This window comes from Myxine glutinosa, chromosome 4 (genome assembly GCF_964187855.1).
Source record: "Myxine glutinosa chromosome 4, kmMyxGlut1.1, whole genome shotgun sequence".
NCBI lineage: Eukaryota > Metazoa > Chordata > Myxini > Myxiniformes > Myxinidae > Myxine > Myxine glutinosa.
In genome coordinates this window covers 83,148,272-83,167,159 of record NC_136264.1, presented here as the reverse complement: position 1 = coordinate 83,167,159, position 18,888 = coordinate 83,148,272, and the positions used below count along the sequence as shown (strand labels likewise).

The 18,888-nt window shown below is 42.9% G+C and overlaps 2 protein-coding genes across 3 annotated transcripts in view; one reads left to right on the top strand and one right to left on the bottom strand.

Moving 5' to 3' along the window:
• Positions 1–18,888, bottom strand: part of LOC137424934 (protein TASOR) — a 241,837-nt gene that overhangs the window by 6,433 nt on the left and 216,516 nt on the right. For both annotated transcript variants that reach the window (XM_068112841.2, XM_068112842.2), the window contains 4 exons: positions 18,631–18,753; positions 12,890–13,046; positions 9,748–9,850; positions 8,396–8,577 (listed from right to left, as the gene is read on the bottom strand). In XM_068112841.2, coding sequence (XP_067968942.2) covers positions 8,396–8,577; positions 9,748–9,850; positions 12,890–13,046; positions 18,631–18,753 — 565 coding nt within the window. The remainder of the gene's footprint in view (positions 1–8,395; positions 8,578–9,747; positions 9,851–12,889; positions 13,047–18,630; positions 18,754–18,888) is intronic.
• LOC144891545 (uncharacterized) lies at positions 432–5,673 on the top strand. Its single transcript, XM_078775165.1, has 2 exons — positions 432–2,209; positions 4,073–5,673. The coding sequence occupies exons 1-2, from the start codon at positions 449–451 to the stop codon at positions 5,081–5,083; spliced, it is 2,772 nt and encodes a 923-aa protein (XP_078631291.1). The 5' UTR covers positions 432–448; the 3' UTR covers positions 5,084–5,673.

Below are 18,888 nucleotides of genomic sequence, written 5' to 3'. Positions count from 1 at the left end.
GTGCTACACCGTTTATCTGTCTATAAAAATAACTCAAAAACTAAAACATATCATCCACCACGAGTGTACACAAAAAATATATGAAAAGGCATGCACTTTCCACAAACCGAAACTATGTCAGTTGGAATTTCCCGCCGATAATCAACCCACAGAACCCAGTGCCGAAAGTGACGTCAGTCTATTCTATATCTATATTCTATATTCTATATCTCAGTCTGAGATTTGTTGCGGTGACCTGATTAATTTCTGAGGGGGGGGGGGGGGGGGTGGGTGGCTTAAGAACTAAAAGTGAACATGTTAGATGGCGCCACATACAACTCTATTATAGAGTTGTATTGTGGCGCCATCTAACATGTTCACTGACTTGGATGAGTATGTCTATGTAAGCTGGCGAGCTTTTCGGATATCGGAGTAATCTAACGTCAGTCTTTTTGTTCTTTCAGCTGAGATGGCCGGTGTCGAGGCGAAACGGGCGAAGATTGAACCTGAGTCCGGAACGTGCATCCTGTGCAGCAAGAAGTCGCCACTCTCTGAACTAAGCAAGGCAGCGGGCAACAGTTCTTGGAAGACATTGTGTGACGCAGCCGCAGTTAGAAACTTTTATCCAATTCTAAAGCTAGTCCAAGAAGGCGCAGTTGAACTTCCTAATATTCCAATATTATACCATAGGGCTTGTAGATCAGACTTCACTCACAAAAACCACCTAGCTACTTTGACCAATGCAGCTAGAAGTTCTTCAGTTGATACTGGCGATGCGGTGCGACGGCGATCATCACGGGAAGAGACAGGATCAACTTCAACGGTCTACGATGATAAATGCATTTTTTGCCAGCGTGCTTCAAAATTCATAAAAGGCAGTCGTACCCGTGAAACAGTTGTCTTGGCTGTTGAACTTCGAGCAGATAAGACAATAAGAGATGCTGCGACAGCTCGCAATGATGAGAGAGTTTTGGCATTGACTACACGAGATATGGTTGCAGCTGAGGCTCACTACCACTTCTCCTGCTATAGAAACTACACACGGCCCCAAAAACCTCAAGTAGAAACTGACATTGAAGATAATATCGAGAAAAAAGAAATGATACGATGTATATTCAATTTCATTCGCACTGACTTGTTCTTGAACCCGAGGATTGTTCCAATAGTTGATGTTGCAACAGATATCCTGTCTTCAGATACATTTTCAGTTGATGTTCGTGACTCCATCAAGAAGAATCTGCAGCGCACATTACAAAGAGAGTTTGGAGAATCGCTCATCTTCTTCAATGTGAAACACCGTGTATACTTGATGCCCGATAATCTGACAAAGCGAGAGATTGCTGCAGAGTGCGTAAACCTGAAAGCAGAAGTGAAAGCATTTGAACGAACGGACGGTGAAAGTAACATTGTGCGTGCAGCTACTTCACTGCGACACCAGATCAAAGATGCTCATTACAATGAACGTTGGCCGCCTCAGCCAGCAGAACTCACTTCAGATTACGTGAAGATACCAGATTCTCTTCGTGTATTTCTGCATACTTTGATTTGCGGGAGTGGGGGTAGCTCTGCGCGTGCCGACACACTGGTATGGTCGATGGCTCAAGATATCATCAATGCTGTACACCGGGGTACCATCAGAACATCGAAGCATGTCCTACTTCCGTGGGTCATGAAAACGCTCACCGGTAATACAGAGGTCATCAGAATATTGAATCGACTCGGGCACGGATGTTCGTACACAGTTCTGGAAGAAATCGAGACAGCGCTATGCATAGACAAATTAGCAAGTGTGGAGAAAGATACAGTACCACTTCCGTCACATGTGCACCCTTCGGTCCCGACTGTATTAGCATTCGATAACATCGACAGGCTAGAGGAATCGCTGAGTGGTGGCGGAACATCGCATCGCGTCAACGGTATCATCGTCCAACCGAAGTCGCAGTCGTGTTTGCCGCCCCAACCTCCATCGGCAGTATCCAAAGCAGATAAGAAGCGATCTATCCCGTCATCCAGCGATTTAGTTCCAATATACAGCGGTGGGAAACGAGAGGGCCCACCTGCAATCAAGCCTGCAGATCTTTCTGACACTCTTGCAGGCGCAACATCCCTTGCGCAGCGCCGAAATCACGTATGGATTATGACTCGCATGCTGGAACCATGCGACCAGACAATCAGTTCGTGGACTGGTTTCAACATCATGACTAGAGATCGTGTTCAGGTGACGGAAGATGTAGTTGGCTACCTGCCGACTATAAACGCGCCTGCCACAGATATGGCAACAGTGCAAGAAATCCTCAGAGAAGCTCTGAACATCATGTCATCACTTCAGCTTGAGCGTATACCGGTGGTGCTAGACCAGGCACTATTTGCTAAGGCGACCGAAATAGCATGGAAAGATGTCGATCGATATGGAAGAATCGTGCTCATGATGGGGAACTTCCATACCATCTGTAACTTCATGTCGAGCATTGGGAAAATGTTTGGAGATGCAGGCCTTCGGGATGTAGCTGTTGAGTCAGGAGTAATCGCTGAAGGTTCCATCAACAGGGTTCTGGAAGGCAAGCAATACAACCGTGCTGTGCGACTCCACAAGTTGATGTACGAGGCACTAATGCGCATCATTTGGAAGGGCTTCCAGGTGTGGATAGAAAGCAATCATCCTGACGAGGAACCCCAGATTCGAAGCACTGACCTCAAAATTCGCAGCATCAAGGAGGATGTTTGCCACGAGACTCTCGCTGCTGCTCTCGATGATGATTCATGTGTACAGAGCTTTGACATGTTTGCGAAATACCTACATTTTCTGCGAACCAAACATGGAGACCTGGCTCGCTTCTGGATGATGTATATTGATATGGTAGAGACCCTGCTGGGGTTGATTCGTGCGGATAGAGAAGGCGACTGGATGCTTCACTTGGCTTGTGTCAGAAGAGTGATCCCTTGGTGTTTCGCAATGAACAAGGTGAACTATGCTAGATATCTACCAGTGTACTATGCACAGATGACGCAACTCCACGAAACATGCCCCGAGTTGTACAGGCATTTCAATCAAGGCTACTTCTCCGTACAGCTTAGACCAGGGAATCCATTTGCCAGAATCGCTGTTGATCAGACAACAGAAGAAACAGTAAACAAAGATACGCAAACAGCTGGAGGAACACGAGGTTTTAGTCTTCGACAAGGGGCTGTGTCACGATACTATCTAACTGCAGAAAATCGGGCGACTGCACTGAGGCAACTACGAGAAACTATCCTTGTGAATGGCAGCGACACATCTCACGCCAAGCACCCTGACTTTATTACTTCTCGCATCAAACGTGATGAGTCTGGCGTCACAGCTATCTGTGATCTACTGGAAAATGACTGGACCAATCCATTCGCCGATGATCCGTCATGTCTTCTCAGTATATCTACCGGAGCGGCTGCGAGGGAGGACGTTTCTAATGACCTACTCAACACCCTGCAAAAGGGGGAAGCGGCGTATCAAAGCTTCCAGAAACGTCTTGAAGAGGGAACAGGCTTTCATGACACATTGAACAAGCTAAACTTGAAGACCTTTGGTAAGATCAAGCAGAAAGTTGTGAAGGGCACAAACAAGGAGATCGTCCTGAGAGCTGACAGACAACTGTTTGCCACCATGATACTCATCGCCAAGACAAGGAACCTCGACATGCAACTTGTCCTTTGTCACCCACTAGGGCCGTTACCATGGTCTTTGGCAAACGTTGATGGGTCAATGAAAAAAACGAACAAAGCTGCACTTGCGAAACACATGGAAGGTCTTGTGGAACCAGCCGAGAACGTTGACAAGCGAAGTGCAACAATAATTGATGCGATGGCTCTCATACAAAAGATGCATGGCGAGAACGACACGTTCGAAGAACTATCTGACCGCATCCTTGCTGCAGCGCTTCACGCTGGTCAAGGCAGTGAGCGCATCGATGTTGTCTTTGACACATACACAGAAGAATCCATCAAAGCAGCTGAGCGTGTGAACCGCGGTTCAAATGAAGGCATCAGTTTCAGCGAGATCAGACCCGCACACAAAATCATGAACTGGCGGCGTCTCCTTGCTTGCAGCCAGACAAAGGAGAAACTGGTTGTGTTTCTGGCGGAGTCGTGGAAACATGAAACAAATCGCGAAAAGCTAGGCAACAGAACACTGTATGTCACCTGTGGTGAAAAATGTCTGGTACTGACCCGCGATAGGTGGAAGTTGGTGCAAGCACTCGAATGTAGCCACGAGGAAGCAGACACGCGTATGTTTCTCCACGCAAAGCACGCCGCTACCCACTACAAGACGATCATCTTAGTGGCAGATGACACCGACGTTCTGATCATCAGTCTTCATCTCAGCAGAACCATCGATAGTCAGCTCTTCATCAGACGAGGAACAAAGGTTCGAGTCAGAATGATCGACGTTGGAAAGTTGGCTGCGGTATTGGGGTCTGGAGTTTGCAGTGCATTGCCAGGGCTTCATGCATGGAGCGGGTGTGACACTGTGAGTGCTCTGGCTAGCCAAGGAAAGATAAAGGCTTTGAAGCTTGTGCAAGCGAATGAGCTGTATCTTCAAGCATTCACAGATCTGGGATCTTCGTGGAATGTACCAACAGACGTCTTCAATAGCATTCAGGCCTTCACGTGTCAGCTGTACGCCAAGAACACGAAGATCGTCGGTGTTAATTCGCTCCGTTATCACATGTTCTGTGCAAAGAAGGGCCAGATCGAATCTGGACAATTGCCGCCTTGTGAAGACTCCTTGATGCAGCATACGCTTAGGGCCAACTATCAGGCGGCTATCTGGCGACGCAGCCTTGAAAACCTACCAGACGTCCCAACACCATCAGCAGGACATGGTTGGGAACTCGATGATGGCGGTTCGCTCACAATCCGATGGATGGCGGGTCTACCAGCTCCAGATGTCGTCTTGAATCTCATCTCATGCACATGCAGAAGGACGTGTCGACCGTCAGATTGCTCCTGCATACTGAATGGGTTGAAGTGCACTGTTGTGTGTAAGCTGCAGGGATGCTCCAACATGGTGCAGGATGATGCTATCGTGGCTCAGGATGCCAATGACTCTGATGGCGACTCTGATGATTAACTTTGTGTGCACTGTATATTGTATAGCATATGTTGTTCTCTATTATAATGCAGGCCAAATTTCCTGAAAATCTTTATAGACAGATAAACGGTTTAGCAAAATGTATAATTTGGAAGATCATACCGGTGTTATTTGACTAAAACATGACATGTTCAATGATACCTCCGCTTGCTTATTAGGAATATACATCGTATGGTGTTAAAATCAGCTCCATACGTCTTTCCAAACTCTAGTAATGAATAATTAATATAATTGGCGGCCATTTTGAAATCCAAGATGGCCACCAAAGTGCAGATTTCCTATGTAACAATTTCCGCCTGCTTATTAGATATCGTATGGTGTTAAAATCCTCTCCGTACGACATTCCTAACTTGCGTTATCGTCAGAATAGATAATGCCAGCGGCGGCCTAAGTCATTTTATGCCTCTTTACATTTATTTGTTGTAAACTCGTGGTGGATGATATGTTTTAGTTTTTGAGTTATTTTTATAGACAGATAAACGGTGTAGCACAATGCATAATTTGGAAAATCATACCAGTGTTGTTTCACTAAAAAAAGTACAAGTCTAATAATAAAATATTGAAAAATATATGATTTTTTTTCGATAATTGATTTTTATAATAATTAATCTAAAACAAAATGCTTCATATTATTTTTTATTTAGATGGTACACATCGGACGTATATTTAGTCGTCAACCGCACATCGATAGCTAGTATAGAAGTCCAGATACACGTGCAACAATGTACCCCACCAAATGGGCATTTTCGAGCTGGGTGGTTTCAAAGATGGCGTCCATCCGGGCACTAAGCTACCGTTCTCAGATGTCCATCACACCTTTTCTGACACTTGAGACATTGGTCTAATGGAAAATCATAATGAGAATTACTCCCCCCGCCGGAGCATTACTTTTGGTCTGGCTCAAGGACTATTTGCCACGAGTGACATGTTATTTTATCAAATACGACCCGTTTGTTTTGCTTCAATCTTGTGTGGTCGCCAAAGTACGTATTGATCCCGGAAGTAGTTGCCGTTTTTACTGCCGGAGTTTAAGCTTGAAGAAAGATACCGTATTCTGTATTATCTTACGAAGATAGACATTGGGTTTAAATTGCATAATTTTAAACTTCCTGGCATAACAGTCCTTGTGTTAGAATTTCGTTTTATTTTGGATTCAAAACAAAAGTCCATTTTTACTTACGTACCATGAACCAGCCTTGCTGATTGGCACAGGATTTACACAATATATTACATGTTAATCGTGTGCGGACTAAAGGAATCACGAGACTTAAAACTAAACGACAGATATAAATTAAATAATCACTTGCGATTCCCGACCAAAAATGTATGATAAAATAATTATGTAAGAAACCCAGCTTCCCCACTCCTCCACATCATAATCCATCTATAATCTTCATTGCCTCACCCTCCTCCCTCCACCCTGCCTGAAATCCCTACCCATAGGTGAAAAAGAATAATCTACCAAGTAAGTCTGTGGGCAGATGGTAACTTGACCATTACATTCAATATTCTGCAATGAAGGCTTCTTCTCAAATGTTGAGCCATGTTGTCATGTATTACGTTTCATTTATACACATTTACTCTCATTAAGCTGAACATGCTTGATGGAGCATTCGACATTCACAGATTACCAGACTGATAGCAGCAACGCTGCAGCAAAATCTTCACATAATGATGTAGCCTCATGACGGAAAAATTATGGGCATGCCTGTGGAGACATAAAAACGATTGGCTAACTACCGCATTACAAAGCAGATTGGCTTATCAGCAAATATTATGGAGGGAACCAAAGTAAAAAAAGAAAAAAGAAAAAAAAGAGGTCTTCTTCACCTGCTGATATTTGCCAAATCCAGCACAATGAATAATTAGATGGTATTCATGGAATACTTACTCTGCACAGTCAACCTGGTGCGAGCCAACTCTTTTGTTTTCGAAGGGTTTTTTTTCTTTTACCCAATATGGCTGCCAGACCATGTGAGCGATGACATCACAAATTTAAATTCTCTAATATATCTGTTGCGTAGATCATGCTCAATAAATTTCAAACTGATCAGACTAAGCGTTGTCCCTGTCGAATTATGACGTCATAATTAAGGCACCAATGACATCATCATTAACATATCTTATTCCCCATGTGGTGTTCTTTACAATGAGCCACGTTTCAATTTTCTCCATGGAGCGGTTTTGGAGATATAAAGGTACAACTTTTTTTCAGTTTTTCCAAGATGGCGCCTGTACCACGTGACCTATGACATCATAATTGTCATTCAAATATTCTACAGGAGGAGGCGCTCCTAAGATGAAAATTTTGTGTCCATCAGACCAACAGTTGCAGAGAAAAAAAAAATCATACCGATCCGATGAAGCGTTATACTTGTCGAATTATGATGTCATAACGAAGGCACCGATGGCATCATCATTATCATATCTTATTCCCCATAGGGAGTACTTGACAATGAGCCATGTTTAAATTTTTTCCATAGAGCGGTTTGGGAGATAGAGGTGAAACGTTTTTTGATTTTTTTCCCCAAAATGGCACCTGTACCACGTGGCCTATGACATCATAATTCTCATTTAAAAAAATACACAGAAGGAGTCGCTCCTATTGTCCAAATTTCGTGTCCATCAGACTAACGGTTGCCGAGAAAATGAATTTTAAAAATGCAGACACGCACGTACGTCGCATGTGCGGAACCAAATGCCTAACCCTGCTTTTCACTTAGCGAGCGCAGGGTAATGAGCTTTCGCAATTGCATAGCCCTCACGACGTTTGCCCTTCCTGCTTTTCTTCCATTCACAAACACTGGCAGTAATTGCAAAAACAAAATAAAACTTGTGGTAGTTGGGAAGATGCACATACATAAATGAGACCACTACCAGCTGAATAGCTGTAACAGATAGTTGGTTCTTCTCTCTTTTGCAAATTGGCAATATTCGTTCAAATTAATGAACACGAAAAATAAAGCACAAAGCAAAAATATAGATACTGTGTATAAAGCACAAGGCTTGCCAAACGTACAGTTCAGAACAAAACATGCAAACATGCGCGACTGAGAAAGCAAAATCTATAGCTCAGACAGAGCAGAGTGATACCGAACACAGCTACAGTACAACACAATGGAATAGAGACTATGTGCAGAATGCCTGAAACAAATGAATAAAGCAAAACACGAGTCAAATACAGAGCTAAACACAGCCACCTGTATCAAAGAGCTGAACATTTATAAAGTGAAATGTAGCGAAATGGTCTTAACGCGACTCTACTGCATTGATCAAATGGAATGGACATACCAGTGAGAAAGACAACATGTCGATTCTCTGAACATTCTGCCTGCAGCTTGATAGCACAAGGCAGATATTCAAGGCATGTCTGGGGTTGATGGTCACAACTGTGGACAGGCAGGTACTCCACCAAGCCCACGCTCTCCAGGTTTACGATGGCGCAGTAAACATCGTTCCACTTATGATGTTTTCTGTCAAACAACACATGCCAAAGAACCTGAAACATCCTCCTCAAACGATGTCATCTCGATATCATCTTCATCATTTAAAAATTAAACTATAACGGCACTCTTTGACGTCACGGCGTCGACTGATATGCCTCCGCCCACACTATTACATCATTATAATACTTGTATCAAGTTTGATTTCAATCCATTCGGCTGTGCCCAAGTTAGCACATTTTTACCTGACATAACCTTTGACCTCAGGACCCACAAAATCTAATCAGTTAATCTTTACATCATTATACATACCTGTACTGAGTTTGAATTATATCACTTCAGCCGTTCTCAAGTTATAGACCTTTTACAGACTTTGACTTTGACCTCTTGACCCCAAAATCGAATCAGTTAATCTTTACATCATTCTACATAAGTGTACCAAATTTGGTCAGAATCCCATCACTGGTTCACAAGTTATCGCGGTAACAGTATTTTTACCAAACATGACCTCTGACCTTGTGACCCCAAAATCTAATCAGTTAATCTTTACCTCATTATACATACCTGCACCAAGTCTGACTAAGATCCCTTTAGCTGTTTTCAAGTTACCGCGGTAACGAAAACCTATGATGGACGGACGGACAACCTGAAAACATAATGCCTCCGGCGATTTCGTCGGCGAAGGCATAAAACAATTATCGAAGTTTCTAGCCCAGATTTATGTGAAAAGGAGCACATCATTTCTGATGATACATGTCGCGTCATTAGGCCGAATAAATATACACGCATTCTCCCAGTAACCCCCTTCTGGTTAAACTTCCAAAATCCTAACTCTTTTATTCCTCGCTTCTTCCGTCTATGGAACCACCTTCGAGAAGCTGTTCTGTCTCACTCTTCCCTCCAGGACTTCAATAGCAAGCATTGCACTTGTCATCCCAAATTCTGACTCATGATCTTTATTACCTCCCATTAACCTTTCCAAACTCAACTATTTTACTTGCTAACTTCAGTTTCACCTCTTTTCCCTCTCTTTTCTTTCCTCTTCGTTCCTTCCCTTGACATTTGTCAGACTGTAATTTTCACTTTGCTCTCGCATGAGCCTCGCTCTGCAAAAAAAAAAAAAAATTAAAGCGGATCTACTGTTTGCCATCAAATTTAAAAGAATGACTTATTTAAATGGTGACGTGTGTTGTGAATCACCTAGATACACGGTCAAGGTTCCTAAGTACTTTGTAATGTATCTTCCAGACCCAGCCTGCACTGCCAATCCTCTCCAAGAAGGCAAGGAATCCATCAGCAACTCCTGCAATGCCAAAAAAGAGGGTGCATTACATGTCAGTGTGGACTCGTGGAATAGAAACGCTAAAGGAATCTTAGTACCTAAAGCAATAACTCAAATTTTGCATTTGCAAAATCAATGTGGTGAGAAAATATATGGTGGGTGCAGTAATTAATAAATAAAAAATATATGGCGTTGGTAATTGAATGAATGATTACAGTGCAAAATACGTTGGTTAATTACAGTGCAAAAAGTGGATTTTGGCAGGAAGCGAGTATGCATATGTATTTGTAATGCATATGCCATGAACACAACTGAAACAAATCACAAGATAAGTTGATTGTGCCGTCATCAAGTGGTAAAGTAAAAACCTTATTTCCCACCAACCCCGATAACCCACGTGATTTCCTATTTTTGTCTCACTTTCCAAACAGCAACTTTGTGTGAGGAATAAAATCATTAATAAATATATATATCTGCGATCCCAAAGCGATCCTCAATGGGTAAACCTCTCCTGTCTCCCGGTGATCGACCACGACTTACCCTTAACCCACGATCCAATGATGACATATTTTATTTGGACCGCCATATGACCTTGATCTTCATCATTTTGAGATCGAGTGTAAATTAAGAAAATGTGTCCCCATGTACAGTCTAGCCATAAAACTCAACATCATGACAATCTGAAGACAATTATTCAAGTTATTATCAAAAAGGTACTTTTTGTTAATTTGGTCACAATCTGAAAAAAGTAAGTAAAGGACACTAATCAAATACCAGGTGCACAATGTCATTGTGGTATGGTATTATGTTGCAAGAACATCTTGGAAGATAAAGCAGTATTTGAGATTCCGCATTGGCAAAATTGAAGGATGACAGAAAACACGCTATTTCTTTCAGACCCCATTTGATGTTGATCCTTAACTTGGGAGCGGGAAGGGGGGGCGGGAGGGGGAGTGAGGCGGTATGACAGAGAGCTCATCACTGCAAAAAAAATAAAAATTGTACTTTTGAAATGTATGAAATGTGAGACCCTTTGGTGAACATTGCTTAAGTCCCAAACCCATCCCTCTCTGTACCCACCGTACCCAGTCGTACCCAGCTGCTCCTGGACTCTGTGTCCTTTCCTCCTGACAAGGTGGAAAAGTTTCTGTCAACCCTCGACTCTGATTCTGCAACTGGTCCTGACGGCATCAGCCCACGGGTCCTAAAATCATGTTCTTCTGCTCTTTCACTCCCTCTTTCTGTTCTCTTCACCCTCTCTTTTGCTCAAGGTCATCTGCCATCTGCTTGGAAATCAGCCAACATCACCGCTTTGCACAAAAAAGGTGCAAAAACAGATCCCAGCAACTACAGACCAATCAGCCTTCTCCCAATTATCAGCAAAGTCATGGAATCCATCATTGCTTCAGATATTAAATCTTTCCTCTTCTCCAATGGCTTGATCTCTGATCATCAATTTGGTTTCAGACCTGGTCACTCTACTCTGGACATGCTGCTTCTGCTTTCTCAACAATGGATGGAGGTCCTCAACGCCAAACAGGAAATTAGAGCTGTCTCCCTTGACATTTCACGTGCCTTCGATACGGTCTGGCACCCTGCTCTGCTCTCCAAACTCTCCTCCTTTGGTATCCATGGAAATCTCCACGCATGGCTGGCGGACTTCCTCTCTGGTCGTAGTCAACGTGTGGCCCTGAATGGGTTTCTCTCATCTCCTCTTCCTGTTCAGGCTGGAGTTCCCCAAGGTAGTGTTCTGGGCCCTGTGCTTTTTCTGGTCTTCATCAATGATCTCTCTGACTCTCTTGAAAATCCTCTCTATCTCTTTGCTGACGACTCTACTCTCTGTCGCTCCATTCCTCATCCCTCAGATCGGCAGTCTGCAGCCTCCTCACTCTCTGCAGACCTGGACAAAATCACAGACTGGTCAAACAAGTGGAACATGTCTTTCAATCCTGACAAATCTCACACTCTTACAATGTCTCTCCGAAAGGACCGACTGGACAACCCTCCCATCTACTTTCTCAACAATCCTCTCCAAGAAGTTCTGTCGCTCAAGCTTTTGGGTCTCACTATCTGCCATGATCTTTCTTGGGAAAACCACATTTCCAAGCTGGCCTCCAAAGCCAGTCGCCGACTGGGCATCCTCCGTCGTGCGAAGTCCTTCCTTGGCACACCTGAGCTCCTCACCACATACAAGGCTTTCATCCGCAGCTCAATGGAATACTGTTCCCCCCTCTGGGCTGGTGCTCCTGCCTCACACCTTGCTCGGCTTCACGCTGTTGAGGCCAAAGCTTTCAGAATCATTGGAATCTCCTGCGATGTAGTCAACGCCGAGGGCCTTTCACTCACTCACCGCAGGCAGGTTGGTGGTCTTTCTGTCTTCTACCGACTCCTCTCCGGCCTTGCTCCCCCAGCTCTCTCTGTGCTCTGTCCCCCCAATATTCCTTCAGGTCGCACAAGATCTGCCTGCAACCCTCTTATGGTTAAACTGCCAAAGTCTAGGCTCTCTGCTCACCTTCACTCTTTCATTCCCCTTTTCTCCCGCCTCTGGAACAAACTCCCCCACTCCCTTCAATCCCACTCCTCCCTCCAGGTCTTTAAAACAGCTGTTCACCACCATCTCTTATCTTCCCCCATCGAAAACCTTGATCTTTTCTACCCCCGGTAATTCACCCCAGAGTCCTTGCAGTGTTCATATGTTTTAATCCTCTCCCACCTCCCCCCAAGTCCTCCCGATGTCCCTGCTCTCAAATGTTGTGTTTGTGTCCTTCCCCTTCTTCCCCCTCTCTTTTGTGTCCTCCCCCTCTCTTTTGTGTCCTCCCCCCTCTCTCCCCATCTTGTCTGCCGCTCCCCTTGTTTTTTGTGTTTTGTGTGTCGGTTTGTCTTTTTGTGTGATTAATGTTTGCTCTTTCACGAGCCTCGATCTTGTATACAAAAAAAAAAAAAAAAAAAAAAAAAAGTCGAGTGGGTGGTGGGGAGGGAGAGTGGAGGTGAAGAACAACAACAACAACAACACAACTAAATGATCAAGCAACCTGCCATTGAAAGATGGAAAGAACATACCGTTCCGAATAGCGGAGTCAAGAGTGTAGTCATCTGAGAGCAAGATTCCTCCCAGGGAGAATACTTTTTCCAAAGCATGCCTCTGTATGTCCTCCAAGGTGGCGACACTCACAAACCGCACTGATGGTGTGGCTTTAAGGGCAATAAGGTGTGGTATCTGTAAATAAGAAACCACGCGGTGATTCGTCAATGATAAGAATTATAATTTTAAAAGGCCTATGCCCCGCTCTGCGGGGAAAAATGGCCTCTAAAGGTGGTTCTTTCTTTCTATGCGCTTATTGCTGCACAAGTTGGAATTATAATGTTTTGAAAAATTGGCCACTGGAAGACCTAAAGAAAGCCAATTATAAACCCAGTGCTCTTCTCAAACCAAGACAGTCGGTGGCTTGGCTACATGCAGTTTCGATTAAAATATTTCAATCTTTCACCAAACTCTCTAGAGCAATTTCAATAAGATTCCATCAAACAGACAAGTTGGTTAAATACAGAACTCGAGTTTAAAAAGCATCAAATGTATAGAAACCATCAGCTATTCGATGATAAAAGTAAATATTTGGCTTGGCACGTCTGGTGTTCCCATCTGAATTCAAGACTCATGGTGTCTCGATCTTCTTCCCTCATCTTCCCTTTATAAAAGGTGATGTCCAGTGGCACCAAGCTCCGGCCCTGCCTTGACCACGATATTCCTCCACTCCCCCCTGTGCTCAGGAAAATTTCACCACCCTCCAACCGCCCCCACCTCACTCCCATCTCAACCACGGTCTACCTCTTTTCCTACCTTGCCCCTCAACCTATCCGCTCTCTTTGCCATTCTTTCTTCTCTAATCCGCATCAAGTGTCCAGCCCATCTCAGCCGGCCTTTCACCAATCTCACGGTCAAGCTCATCTGCACAACAATATCCTTCCTCAGTTACTTCATTCGCCTTCTATCCACCCTCTTCACTCCCGCAATCTTCCTGACCCAATTGTTCTCGCAAACCTGTAGCCTCTGTTGTTGTCTCTATCAGCGCCACAGATTCGAAACCGTAATGGTAGGCGGGCGTAACACAAGACATCAGAAACGTTCCTTTCAATCTCCTTGAAATATTTATGTAGCCCATCCACACATTCGCACCCACCTGAATCCTCCACACCTCTGCCTCCGACTTACCATCCCCGGTCACTGTTCCCCCATATACTCAAACCCATTTCACCGTCTGATCTCCTTCCCCTCGAACCCGGTATTCATTTAATTTCTCTGCTGCCCAACCCATTCCTCAACAGCTCGATTATGAAGTTAAAATCCCATTTAATATGCTGATTTGACTACAATGATGTACAAATGTCCTTGTAGTTAATGCAAAAGTACAGTGACATCCAGATGTCTTCATACTGTGCATGATACATGTACAAGCTCCACCACAGACCATGGGCTGCATACAGACCGATAACGGGATGGCCAAACTGATATCATTATCACATCGTTTTGAAAAAGCCTGAAAAAAAAATATTAGTTTGGCCATCGCAGTTCAGTGATAGTACATCGAACTGTTCTTGCTGGAAGTGTCACTCTGCATGCATCTCTCTGTGTGTGTGTCTCTCTCTCTCTCTCTCTCTCTCTCTCTGAAGGGAAGCTAGCAATTTATAAAACAAGGAAAGCTAAACTTCTTGCCAACCCTGATGCTGGCTACAATGTTTTAACAGTTTTTAAGGCCCTTACCATGGCCAGGCTATGTGCAGAGTTTTATTTTCACCAAAACTTAAATAATTTAGACCTTTTTAAGCAAAAATGGTGTTACAAGAACTTGCTGTGTAAAGTAGTCCATAATTATCTCACCTTTTCATTTTATAGGTGCACTTATACTATTTTATGTTTAAATTATTTACCTTCCTTTTATGATTGCTGTTCGTTGGCGATGACTAACTTTTTTTTTTTTTTCCTAACCTTGTTTAAATAAAGGTATACAAAAGTCAGTCTCTCTGTCTCTCCATCCATCTCTCTATCTCAATCTCTCCCTCTCTCCCTCTCGTTACTTTTGTTCTGTTGCATCCTGATCTGCTTCGTGTTCTAGTTCTTCTACAAGCTTCGACTCTGTATAAAAAAATAAAAAAAATACCCAACCCCATGAAAGCGTTGTTTTTATTTATTTTTGTTTAAACCGAAATGCTTCTATTTAAGGGTGGAGTACTGGTGAACAGGATTTTTTTTTTGGTTTTTTTAGCTGAACAGTTTCCTTATAGTCTTATAAACAAGAATCGTTTTTTGTTTTTTTAGCTGAACAGTTTCCTTATAGTCTTATAAACAAGAATCATGCTATTAGAGGTCATAGAAGTACCCCTAATTATTGTTATCTTTACACGCAATTCCCAGAAATATAATATTTTGCATGAAATTTGTTATAACTTTAATTTGCATCATTCTTTTGGGCTGAAATTTGGACAGGATATTCAGAATATCACTTCCTTTAAAATGATGAAGGCTTTTGTTTATAGGAGTAGCCATTGTGGATTTATTGAAGGACAACCAAGTTTTATCTGGTAATTGGCATAATTAGCTAATTAGTGAACATTTGACATAATTTCACAAAATCCTCTCATCAGGTAGTAGAGTAACACATGTATAATACATGTACCAAGTTTTGTGTGAAAAGAATGATAGGTGACATAGAAGATAGAAGTAGAAATGTGTTCTTTGTTTTTCCTTGTTTTTTATTGACGGTCTAATTTATGCAAATTATATGCATGTAATATGACAAAGAAGCGTTGAAACTGGTCTGAGTTAAAGCCAAGATTATATCTTTCAAGAAAAACTGAAAATTAGATATTAACTTGACTTTGTTTTTGTGTAAAGGCCTCTCAAAAGTACCTATGTAGTTTTCTCAATTTTTCACCAGTACTACACCCTTAATCAGTAAATGACAACGTCTTGTTAGGCAGTGCCAGTTTCGGCGTTCAGTGGGTTTGGTTGGTGTGACACTTGCACATCATAGGATGATCACGATGCATCTCAGTACAGTCCATACAAGTCATTGGAATTATGTGAAGGATTTTTTGGGCACTCTTCTGATCGAGAACCGTTTATGAAATGCAACAAAATGAAACGGAAAAGTCAAACAAAATAAATTAAATTATATAAGGAAAATAACAAGGAAACAAGATGTATTCAATAAAATAATTTTGATATGACAAGGTCTTGTAAAGTCTTAGCAATATGTAGGTGACCATCACTACACAAGTTTTTGTTTCATTTCTGGAAGTGGGCAGCGCACACTCCTCTGATCAAGTTAGAGTAGAACACAGTGATAATACAGCGACATACCTAAACTATAAGGGCGTCGAGGGGAGGAGGGATGAGGGGGAGATGATTAAACACTTCTTCTCTGCACCTTAATCCAAACAGTTTGGGTCGGCCACTCGTATCCACCTTCTCTATTCCCTTCTATCCTCCGCATCGTCCTCCCCCTCACACAATCCCACGCTATTCAAATCTCTTTTCCACCTTAACCTCTGTGGTCCTCTTGATATTTCCCCACAAATTGGCTCATTCCCTGCTTTCTGGATTGATTCTTAATCCTTTTTCCTTATCGTGTGTCCAAGTCAACAACCTAGTTTCTCTAAGCCTTTCTTGTGATACAACCCCAGCTCCCTTGTGTACATCCTCATTCCTCAAACTCTCTTAGTGATACTTACCTCTCTTGCGTATTTCCTCATTCCTCAACCACACATCGTGATACTTAGCTCTCTTGCATATCTCCTCATTCCTCAACCACACTCATCGTGATACTTAGCTCTCTTGCATATCTTCTCATTCCTCAACCACACTCATCGTGATACTTTGATAATCCACTGAAGCATTCTCATCTCTGTCCTCTCCATCAACTCCTCTTCCTTTTTTTCTCTGGTAGGAATAATTAAACACTCTCCATCCCAAATGGCTTCTGATCAAATGGGAGGGTTTTTTTTTTTGGAACTTCCCCTCCACCCGCCCACACTCAATTTATTGAATTGGAACTATCTAAGTGTACAGGTATCTAAGTGAGAGCGAATGAGGAACTTTCATCATCGGATATTTGTGGGAGGCACAACACTTGGTTGCATGTATGTCCAACATCCGTTATCAAATGAATGAATGAATGAATGATCGTTTTAGGGCCATTTTCCCCGCTAGAGCGGGAGTTAGCCTTGCGGGCCCCATGACAATCATGGTTCCCTGTTTGAGGCAATGTTTTTATGGCCGGATGCCCTTCCTGACGCCAACCCTTGGTCACGCTCTGACGATGCGCAGGAATACGGTGTACCTATTCTAAATCGGGGTACACACCGTGATCATTCATCCCAGCAAGCTGGTACTAAATTTGCCGACCTCGGAAGGATGACAGGCTGAGTCAACCCCCCTGGCGTTAATTCAGCGATCGACCGGGATTCAAACCCAGGATCCTAGGATCCCAAGCCGGCACCCTAACCGCTAAGCCAACACCAGGCTATCTGGTATAATAATGCACGTTATCAAATAATGTACTTTAAACAAACACACTTCTGCATAAACACCATGCATCGCCAAACTGTACAGGTATCTAATTAAATGTCAGCCAATATGATATTTTCATTCACTAATAAATTATCGTACAGCTGTGTCCCAAAGTACAAGGTATAAACTGTCTGCGCTGTCTTGGAAAAGCTGAAACTAGTATGCGCTGCCATGAAGCGATGCCACAACCACTGCACAAGCATTTTGTGGTCATTATTTAAAGATTATCTAGAACACAACGTGCACATTAACCATGGCTAACTCTCATACGTATGCCACACACATTCTCGAAAGCCAAGTGGACCACAACTGAAGGTGTAGTATGTGCAAATTTTGTTGGACAATTTGCCGACTACATCTCTAAGTTGTTCTTTAGGGACAGGCAATGCTTAAGGAGAAACAAATATTAAGTTTCACAGAGCTAAATGATTTTCTTGGCTACTCTCAACACCTAACAGAATACAAGGCGTTCGTCCGCAGAACCATGGACTGTGCTGCTGTGTAACCACTAAGGCTGTGCTGTCCTGCTGGGAACGGCTGAATCCAAAGATCCATAAGAAATGGGGATCTCTCAGCAGAAGGTCTCCTCTCTCATGGTAGAGAGTCTATTGGCACTTGCTCTTCTCACATCTGATATTAACACCCCCAGCCATTACAGCTTTAGCCATTCCCAGGCCCTAAGATAGTGCACATATTAATCCCATACCTCAACCCGTGTCAAATCTTTCAAATGATCTTCAGTTTTTTTTCTCTCATCTGTTGAATCGTCTTCCTACGTCTACCCGGTTATGCGATTCCCTCCAGTACTTCAAGACGGATGCTCATTATTAGCTCACGTTATTATGTCTCCAGTTACCAAATAACTGTTATTTTGGGGGTCAAAAAAAAAAAAAAACTTCCAAATCCCGTCTCTGCTGTCTTCATTTTAGCATTGTCCTGTTTAGTCGGTACATCCCTTGTTTGCCTATTTACTCACACACGCTGAGCTCAGTGCCCTTACAGTTGTCCAGCCATTGCACGAGCATTAAGAAAATATATATTTAATTAAAAATGTTAAATTATCTGGTATTAAAGAACCATTAGAGCATGAGTAACAGTGAGATGCACATTTATGAACAAATGCTCAGGTATGAATATCAGAAAAATTATCAATCACACCAGAGTAGGTCTCTTGGGAACACTCAAACTGGGAATTAAAAGTGGCAAAGATTTCACCAATTGCAGGACAAGCTACCTTGTGTAAGGCCCGCATCATACTTGCTCGTGCAATGATGATGAAAGTACTTCTGTTGCTACCACAGATCTTTTCCAGCCCATCAGCTTCAATCTCTTCCAGACCCTCACTTGTCAAAAAATTCTGCAGGGAAAAAAAAAACGAATCAATCTTTTTTTTTGGATACGTAGTCGAGGCTCGTGGAAGAGCTAGGACAATGAACGGATCAGGAAACAACATAGTCAGGCAGCTTAGCAGCATATTTATCGAAAATGGGGA